This window comes from Somniosus microcephalus, chromosome 4 (assembly GCF_052327205.1).
Source record: "Somniosus microcephalus isolate GS21.2 chromosome 4, FLI_Smic_1.0, whole genome shotgun sequence".
In the NCBI taxonomy this organism is placed as follows: Eukaryota; Metazoa; Chordata; class Chondrichthyes; order Squaliformes; family Somniosidae; genus Somniosus; species Somniosus microcephalus.
This window is the reverse complement of record NC_140990.1, coordinates 283,602,522-283,612,895: the sequence shown is the minus strand read 5'-3', so window position 1 is coordinate 283,612,895 and position 10,374 is coordinate 283,602,522. Positions and strand designations below refer to the sequence as shown.

At 45.1% G+C, this 10,374-nt stretch overlaps 1 protein-coding gene across 2 annotated transcripts in view; it reads left to right on the top strand.

The window, feature by feature from the left end:
- The first annotated feature begins 6,442 nt into the window (after positions 1–6,442).
- ddx18 (DEAD (Asp-Glu-Ala-Asp) box polypeptide 18) overlaps positions 6,443–10,374 on the top strand; it is a 40,188-nt gene continuing 36,256 nt past the window's right edge. Inside the window, exons 1-2 of one of the 2 annotated variants that reach the window (XM_085986564.1) lie at positions 6,443–6,715; positions 9,399–9,572. In XM_085986564.1, coding sequence (XP_085842690.1) covers positions 6,601–6,715; positions 9,399–9,572 — 289 coding nt within the window. In that variant the 5' untranslated portion in view covers positions 6,443–6,600. The remainder of the gene's footprint in view (positions 6,716–9,398; positions 9,573–10,374) is intronic. The other variant, XM_085986565.1, reaches the window with a different exon arrangement.

Below are 10,374 nucleotides of genomic sequence, written 5' to 3'. Positions count from 1 at the left end.
GATAGGAAGGCTATTTGAAAACTGGAAAAAAAAAATTAATGGGAGACTTCAATCAATCAATGTAATATAAACTGGGAAAACTCAAGCAGTTTAGAGTCAGCGTTGGTAAACAGAAAGAATGTGCATTTATATAGAGCCTTTCACAACCTTGGGATGTCCAAAAGTACTTTATAGCCAATGAAGTACTTCTGAAATATAGTCACTGTTGTAATATAGGAAAACATAGCATCCAATGTGTGCACACCAAGGTCCCACAAACAACAGCGATAAATGACCAACACCTTGGGACGTTTTACTACGTTAATGGGGCTATATAAATACAAGTTGTTGCTGTTGATAATCTGTTTTAGTGATTTAGTTGAGGGATAAAAACTGGCTGGGACAGAATTCTCCCTGCTTCTCTTCAAATAGTGCCATGGGATCTTTTATGTCCCAGAGAGAGCTGATGGGACCTCCGTTTAACATCTCATCCGAAAGACGGTACCTCTGGCAGTAATGTGTTAGCCGAGACGATATGCTCATTGAAGGAACTAAGGGGGGGGGAGAAAAAGAAAGGTTCTTGAACGGAGAGCTATTAGACCATGGAATGGTTCATCACAAGTGGCTAGTGAGGCGGAGACTAGATCATTTAAAAGGGAATGGGATAAATATTTGAAAAAGAGGAATGTAATGGGGGGGGGTGGTTACAGGAGAGAGCGCCAGCACTGGCAATAGGGACCGAATGGCCTCCTCCTGTGCTGTAATTTCATGATGAAACCTCTCCTTTAGAGTCCGAGCCCAGAGAGAGGTTTGGAGATGTTGGCGCTGAGCTGAGTTTAGGACGCTGTGTCCTGTGAGAATTGCCCCAAACACCAAACCCACTGCCCTTCGTGTAATCTCACACACTCGAAACAACCCGGCCTCTCCTCTTTACAATTACTAATGTAAGAAGTCACACAACACCAGGTTATAGTCCAACAGTTTTATTTGAAATCACAAGTGTAGTGTATGTACTTTGCAGAAGGAACTATATTCTGCAGCCCCTGTATACTGCAGTACCAGTAGTGACCACCCCTGTATATAAGCCTGTGTAGTAACTTTTGCATAGTAGTTCCAGTTTGTCTCCACTCAGTAAAGACCTGTTATAACCAACTCCTGCAGTCCGTGTCTCAATTACACACGGACATAATACTGGCGACGAGCAGGTCCGAACTTACCTACAGTCTGCACCACCTCATGGGGATCCATCCCTGAAGCGAAGTTGTCAGAGGTCGAGGCCAGAAGGAAGAAAAATAAATAAATAAATAAAACAAACAGAAGAAACGGGCGTCGACCGTGGGCAACCGCCTCTGATTCATCGGAGTTGAAGATTTGCAGGAGAGGCTGTCGAGAGCGGGGCTTGGTTATCCTGTCGATGGTGTTCCAGCTAATCGGGCTGGTGGCAGGTAGTACACTGATCCTTCCTGGGCTGCGGCGGTCTAGAGCTCGATCGGGTGGCTTTTCAACGGGGCCGAGCAGCGTTGTCGGGAAGAGGAGAGAGAGAGAGAGGGTGGAGCACACAGGGCTCGGCCGGTGCTACGAAGCCGGGCAGCGTACAGACCCGAGAAGAGGGAGGAAAGTGTCCCGCAGTGTTGCTCCGACGACGGGGAAATAAAATAAATTAGAAGCGCAGAAAGCCACGAGAAGCTGCAGTTTGCCACGGGAACCGCGGAGAGTGGCGTTAGCAGCAGCGCGGGGGGAAGTGCGCGAAGACCATAGGGCGTCGCCATCAAGGCATAAAACGCCAGCAACAGCGCTAGCAGCAGCGGGGAAGACGGAAAGCGCGGGAGGCGCAATTTTGTTAAATCGGGGAAGAAGGCAAAGCGCGGGAGGCGCCATCTTAGATTTCCAAGATGCCGAAGACTGGCAATATCACTGCCTTCGATAATGCAATAGAAGACTGGACCACGTATGTGGAAAGAGTCGAAGTATATTGCGAGGCAAACGAAGTAGCCGATGAGAAAAAGGCATCGGTACTACTAAACTTAATGGGCGCAAGAACGTACGGCCTATTGCGGAACCTGATTACTCCAGCCAAACCGATGGCGAAGAGTGTTAACGAAATTGTTGATATCCTACAGGAACACCTAAATCCTACACCGCTGCTGATAGCAGAAAGATTTAAATTCCACAGGAGAAATCAGCATAAAGATGAGAGCAATGCTGATTACCTTACGGAACTACGCAAGCTATCAAAGCACTGCCAGTTCGGAGCAGGACTGGCAGATACCCTACGGGACAAATTTCTCTGTGAACTCCTGAATGAAGGAACCCAGAAGAGGTTACTCTCAGAGAAAGAGCTGACACTAGATAAGGCTTTCAGCGTGGCAGTATCGTACGAAGCAGCAGCAAGGGGAGCTGCAGAAATACAGCAAAAGCCACAGGAATACGGCACCCACGAAATGACACGGGGATTTGAAAAATGTTATCGCTGCGGCAGAACAACCCATGACCAGAAGGACTGCTGGTCCAAGGACAAAATATGCAGGCAATGTGGAAAAATGGGACACATTGCACGAGTTTGCAGGTCTGGGAAGAAGACTAACGACAACAAAAAGGCTACTAAGGAAAAGTACAGGAAAGTACAAAAGATGACGGACAGTAGTTCCGAAGACCAGATGAGCGATAGTGAATCCGGGAACAAGAGACTAAGCTGTCTCAAACTTCACAACGTAATCGCAAAAGAGGATCACCGAACCATTTGGGTCACCCTCACGATAGCAGGGTCCCAAGTCAAAATGGAATTGGATACAGGATCAGCCCTGACCGTCATGAATCGACGAGACTACGAGCGGCTATTCTCACACATACCCTTGAAAGAGACATCCATTGCCTTGAAGATGTATACGGGGCAAAAAGTATACGCCAGAGGGAAAATAAGGGTGCCTGTCGAATACAACGGCAAGGAAATACAGAAATTGTATCTGTACATACTGCAAGATGGTGGACCACCGTTATTGGGATGGGAATGGATCAGAAAGATAAGTTTAGACTGGCACTCCATTCAGGCACTGACGGTGGCTGGTAAAAAGGATGACGACGTCACACCTGGACGATTGTCAAAAATCTTAGCTAACGCCAAAGAGGTATTTCAACAAGAACTGGGAACTCTTAAAGGCGTAACCGCCTCAATAAAAATAGAAGAGAATGCAATTCCCAAGTTTTTCAAAGCAAGACCGGTACCATATGCAATTCGCCCAGCCGTCGAGGCAGAGCTGGAGAATCTGGAGAAGGCAGGCGTGTTGTCTAAGGTCGACTGGAGCGAGTGGGCGACACCCATCGTTCCTGTCATGAAGAAAACGTTAAACAATAAGTCTGAGGAGCCAAGGAAGGTTCGCATCTGTGGGGACTTCAAGGTGACGGTGAACCCAGTCTTTCACACAGTACAATATCCTCTCCCGAGGATAGAAGATATTTTCGCCTCACTATCTGGAGGGAAGCGTTTTACAAAAATTGACCTAGCACAAGCATATTTGCAGATGGAGGTTGAAGAATCCTCTAGGAAGTATCTCACGATAAACACTCACAAAGGTCTTTGCCAGTATAATCGACTGGTATTCGGAGTAGCATCAGCTCCGGCGATATGGCAAAGAGCGATGGAACAAGTCCTGCAAGGGATTCCGGGGACTCAGTGTTACTTGGGCGACATCCTAGTGACAGGTGAAGATGACAGTGAACACCTTGCCAACCTAGAGCAGGTGCTCACTAGACTAAGAGAACATGGGCTACGAGCCAATCGCCCCAAGTGCGAGTTTTTTAAGAAACAGATATCTTATTGTGGCCACATGATTGATGAAGAGGGGTTACATAAGTCCCCTGAAAAAATTGAAGCGGTAGTTAAGGCTCCAGCGCCTGAAAATGTGTCGCAACTGAGGTCATTCCTCGGATTGGTGAATTACTACCATAAGTTTTTGCCAAATTTGTCCACAATTCTGCACCCACTGAACGCCCTACTACAAACTGGAGTAGCATGGAACTGGAGCAATGAATGTAAGCGGGCCTTTCAGAAGAGTAAAGACCTAATCACTTCAAGAGAAGTATTGGCTCACTACAACCCATCACTACCGATAAGACTGACGTGTGATGCGTCTCCCTACGGCATTGGAGCGGTACTGTCACATAAATTCCTTGATGGTTCAGAGAGGCCGATAGCTTTTGCGTCACACTCGTTAACTTCAGCCGAGCGTAACTACGCCCAGATTGACAGAGAGGCCCTCAGCCTGGTGTGGGGGGTGAAGAAGTTCAATCACTACCTGCACGGTCAGAAATTTACTCTACTAACTGATCATCAACCTCTTGTCTCCATTTTCAACCCTCAGAAGGGCGTCCCGATAATGACAGCACAACGGCTACAGAGGTGGTCCCTTTTCCTAGGGGCACACCAATATGACATCGAGTACAAAGGAACTTAACAGCATGGGAATGCTGATGGATTGTCGCGCCTGCCGTTGCCGACGGTGGAAGAAGCACCTGCAGTGGATCCAGTGGAGATATTCCACTCGACCATAGTCGAATGTCTCCCTGTGACGAATGCAAACATAGAAAAGGAAACACGAAATGATCCGACACTCTCCTGGGTCTATGATTTAACGGTGAAGGGATGGCCAGCACATGGCGAACCACTGTTGCCAGCATTCTCGCCGAGAAGAGAACAGCTGTCAGTATGCCGAGGAACCTTGATGTGTGGATCCAGAGTAGTAATTCCACCCAAATTGAAGGATAGAGTGCTCAATGAGCTTCATGAGGGTCATCTGGGAGGGGTAAAAATGAAGAACTTAGCCAAAGCGTTTGTGTGGTGGCCGGGAATCGAGAGAAATCGAAGAGATGACCAAGAGCTGTACAGGATGCCAGAAGGTCCAAAACGCCCCACCACAAGCCCCTCTACATCCATGGGAGTGGCCCTCATCTCCATGGCAAAGGGTGCACATTGATTTTGCTGGTCCATTTATGGACTCGATGTTTTTAATTGCGGTGGATGCACATTCAAAGTGGCCAGAGGTAATAAAAATATCCTCAACCACCAGAGAAAAAACTATCAGTCTTACAAACCATATTCGCCAGAAATGGGCTGCCTGAACAGATTTGCTCCGACAATGGACCACAGTTTGTGTCTGAAGAGTTCCGGAGGTTCTTAAAGAACAATGGTGTTAAGCATTACACATCCGCCCCATATCATCCAGCCACCAATGGATTGGCTGAGAGGTTCGTTCAAACATTCAAGAAGGCTATCAAGGCAATGTGTAATGAAGACATACCCCTACAACACAAGGTGGATAACTTCTTGTTTGCCTACCGGAATGCGACACATGCGGTTACCAACCAAACTCCAGCCATGATGTTCTTCAATCGAAGACTACGATGCTGCTTGGATTTGGTTAAGCCAAACATCAGAAGAGATGTGGAGAACAGGCAGTTTCAGAATATGAATGAAAGGCCGACCAGGAGTTTTAAGATAGGTCAACCAGTTTTGGCCCGGGACTACCGCACAGAGAAATGGCAGCCAGGAACGATCTGTACACGGCAAGGACCTCTAATGTATACCGTGGACGTTGGAGAGAGCATTGTAAGACGCCATGCTGACCAGATTCTAGAGTCACTGGAAAACGTCAATTCCACACCATGATCCGCTACACCTGGTGATGAAACCGAAGTACCAATTGCATCTACCTCAGAATCGGTGATATTGGAAGCAGACGAACCAAACAACGACGTTGATCCCGAATGAACTTTGCCAGAAGAACCTGATACCCCAAAGAGGCGTTATCCAGACAGAATCAGGAAGCCTCCTGAAAGACTGAACTTATAATTGCTTAACCTCAGCTAATGTATCTAGCAACTGTAATTGTAAATATGTTATTTAATTATTAATCGAATGTTATGTACTGTTTAGCTAAAAGGGGAGGAATTGTAGTGTATGTACTTTGCAGAAGGAACTATATTCTGCAGCCACTGTATACTGCAGTACCAGTAGTGACCACCCCTGTATATAAGCCTGTGTAGTAACTTTTGCATAGTAGTTCCAGTTTGTCTCCACTCAGTAAAGACCTGTTATAACCAACTCCTGCGTGTCTCAATTACACACGGACAGAATAACAAGCTTTCGGAGCGCTGCTCCTTTGTCAGGTGACTTAAAAAGCTTGTGTTTCAAATAAAACTGTTGGACTATAACCTGGTGTTGTGTGACTTCTTACATTTGTGCACCCCAGTCCAACACCGGCATCTCCACACCATGTTTACAATTACTGACTGTGATTCCAGAATCCTTATTTTTATTGCGGTGCTTGCCTATTTCATTGCCATGCCTCCCTGTTCAGAGTGAGCCGATTGGCCCTGCCGCGCCGCCGGTTGTCAACTCGATTGCGCCTGCGCGATTGATAGCGCTCTGAATATATCGCCAGAGAAATGGCAATTATTGAAAAGCTCTTCGAGTGTACTTTCACGAAGGAATATGTTTAATTAAAGCAGAGATTTTTTTTTAAAGCGCATAATCCGGGAATTCACCGAGTCGTTCCTTCCGGTTAGCGGGTACTCTCACAGCCACCCCAAGCGCTGGGTCCTGTACCTTCACGTGTTGTTGCCAAGATGGCGGATCTGCATCTGAAGATCATCCGCAGGAGGCTGCAGAAGAAGAACGCGAAACTTAAACAGATCAACCTAGCAGCGGGCGGAAAGGGTGAGCGCCAGGCGGCTATAGGAGGTAGACAAGGCCGCGGCCGAGCGACGCCTCCCGTCCGAGAAAGCCATGTGGGGAAGTGAGCGGTCGACCCCGGGCCCCCACTCCCGTCCGCGCCGCGCTGGGGACATGGGGGTTTAATTCCTCTCATTACTCCGGGGCTGGCCTGAATTTGCAATCGCTGCACCGTCCAGGCCTCTATCAACCTCCCAAGAAATGTTGGGAGTTGTTATGATCCGGAATGCACGGCCTGAAAGGCGGTTGGAGCCGATGTAATAGTAACTTACAAAAGGGAATTGGAGATAGACTTGAAGGCGAAAGTTTTGCAAGGCGACGGGGAAAGGGCGCTTAGTCCGACTCCCCTGCCCTTTCCCCGTACAGGCACAATAGGCCGAATTGCCGCCTTCTGTGTTCTATGATTCTATGAGTTCGATTGGGAACTTACTGAAACACGTGGTGTGTTGTTTGAGACTGGGATACATTAAATAGTAAAACCAAAATGATTTGGTATGCGGCAGGGCTGTGTTTGAGGATATTGCTAGTTTTTTGGAGTTAAATTCTGTTACTAGACAAAATTTGTGTGAAAGCGGGGTAGTATTTGTGTGCAGTTTTGGTCACCTTATCTGATGAAGGATGTTCTTGCCATGGAGGGAGTGCAGCAAAGAATCACCAGACTGATACCTGGGATGGCAGGAGTGATTGGGTCGATTGGGCTTATATTCGCTGGAGTTTAGAAGAATGAGAGGGGATCTTATTGAAACTTATAAAATTCTAACAGGACTGGACAGACTAGATGCAGGAAGGATGTTCCCAATGGGGATTCCAGAACCAGGGGTCACAGCCTAAAGATAAGGGGTAAGCCATTTAGGACAGAGATGAGGAATTTCTTCACCCAGAGAGTGGTGAACCTGTGGAATTCTCTACCACAGAAGGCAGTTGAGGCCAATTCATTTAAATATATTCAAGAAGGAGTTAGATATATTTCTTAAGGCTAAAGGGATATGGGGAGAAAGTAGGGACAGGGTACTGAATTTGGATGATCAGCCATGATCTCATTAAATGGCAGAGCAGGCTCGAGGGGCAGAATGACCTGCTCCTATCTTCTATGTTTCTATTTGATGGGGTCTGTCTGCGAGCGGCAGCAAGCGATGCAGATAAATGGATTCTATCGCCTCACTTTGCTGTTTTTAAGCGTCGACAGTGATGATGCCTTTACTTTAGGAAAACCACTTGGATTTAATCGTGTCTGCTCTGATTAGCAGATTTATTTTATTCTTTCACAGGATGTGGGTGTCGCTGGCAAGTCCAGCATTTATTACTTTCTCCCTTTATTTACTGAAAAAGATAGTTAAAATCAAGTTTGAATAAACTAGATGCTGGAAATCTGAAACCAAAATAGTAAATGCCGGAAACACTCAACTGGTTAGTTGCCATCCAGGGAGTGAATAGATAAGTTAACACTTTAATTCGGACAAAGGGTCTAAACCTGAAATGCTAACTTATCTGTTACCTCCACTGATGTTCACCAGCATGCTGAGTGTTTCCAGCATGTGTTTTGAATTTTTTTTAAGGTTCATTTTCTCACCTGGTGCAACAATGAAGATCTAACCTCCCTCTTGGGATACTTCAGTGGGGTTAAACTCCATAAAGAACATTTGGCTGCAATTTTCAGAGATTTGAGTACATAATTGACACTTCCGTGTAGAAATGAGGGAGTGCTGCACTGTCTGAGGTGCTATCTTTCAGACGATATGTTAAACTCCGGCCCTGTCTGCCTTCAGGTGGATGGAAAAGATCGCGTGGCACTATTTCGAAAAGGAGCATGGGCGTTCTCCCTGGTTTCCTGGCCAATATTTATCCCTCAACCATCACAGATTATCTGGTATAACAACAGAAAATGCTGGAAAAACTCAGCAGGCCAGGCAACATCCGTGGAGAGAAAATAGAGTCGACGTTTCGGGTCTAACCCTTTTTCAAAACTGGAAAGGAAATGAAATAAATCGAAAGGCAGGGCTGGGAGAGAACAAAAGAAGTGAAGAGACATTAAGGAATACCTCTTAATGTCTCTTCACTTCTTTTGTTCTCTCCTAGCCCTGCCTTTCAATTTATTTCATTTCCTTTCCAGTTTTGAAAAAGGGTTAGACCCGAAACGTCGACTCTATTTTCTCTCCACGGATGTTGCCTGGCCTGCTGAGTTTTTCCAGCATTTTCTGTTGTTGTTTCGGATTTCCAGCATCTGCAGTATTTTGCTATCGTACAGATTATCTGGTTATTATTACATTGCTGTTTGTGGGACCTTGCTGTGCACAAATTGGCTGCCATCTTTCCTACCTTGCAACAATGATTACTCGTCAAAAAAAAAAGTACTTAATTGACTGTAAAGTGGTTTGGAATGACCTGAGGCCATGAACATAAGAAATAGGAGCAGAAGTAGGCCATTTGGCCCCTCGAGCCTGCTGCACTATCCACAAATCCCTTGATTCCCTTAATATCCAAAGGCACTGTATAAATGCAAGTCTTTTTCCTTTCTTCATACTGGTCTTGGAGCTGATTCATTTACAGTCAGTTTCCAGCTCGGGCGTACAGCAATTTAAGATTGCTCATCGTCTGTAACCAAATTTGACATCTGTGCCAGTTTGAGCATCTAATACTTGAACCTTCAATGGATGTGGATTCGTATGAACAAAATCAAACTTTATGTTGACAGTGGTCCAACAAAATGAAGTGGAAAATGAAATGTCACAAGAGGCGTCAACTGATCAGGAAAAAACTGCAAAAATGTTAAAAAAGGAACCGAGGCTTATGAAGGATGAGACTGAACATAAATCTGTTCCAGAAATAAAAAAGAAAAGAAAACTTGGAACTAACATCCAGGAAACTGGTAAGTTAATTTCAGTTTGAGTACTTCAATAATGCATATATGCAATAATTTGTCATTGAAATTATAGAATGAATAAGAAGTTTAACTTGGAATTAGTCAAATCTAAAATACTGCAGTAATTAATTTGTAGGAAACTCTGAGAAAAAGCAAACTTAGCAGCAAGTACTTGCCCCGAATGAGTCCCAAGTGTTTTTGTTGCTGGACACTGATGGGACAGAGATGCCATGCGATTGATCTGTTTCCCATTAACTACATTAGGAAATACATTCTGCTCTTCATTCAAAGTTGCTTAATTCAGATTTTAGAACTAAATTACCACTTAGCTGTGTTATTACATTGTTTAATTCAAATTATTGGATAATTTGAATTTTTTAGTGAAAAAACTGATTTGGGGTTAAAGTACATTATTTAGGCATAGTACAGAAATGTTGCTGTGTATCTAACCTGTGCAATACGTAACCTGAACGTGTTTGATACCTGATGAGCCATTTTGCTGATTCAGCACATTAGGAAAATATGTATAGTGTGTGTATATAGTTATATTGCACTATTTGGAGAAAACGGTAGCTGGAATGCAAAACACAGCTATTAACCTGTTGTGTTGTGGGCTTTGTGTTTCTGTCAGACGAGAACTCCACCAGTTCTGATTCTGGAGTTATACTTGCACGTTTGCATCGATGCACAGCCAAAACTGCTTTGATTTGACGAGAAAATGTCAGTACAGCTGCGCCCTTATGGAGAGAATAATGACGCATTAAGATGTTCACAGTATAGGAAGAGAATTAGTTTAATATTGCCAATG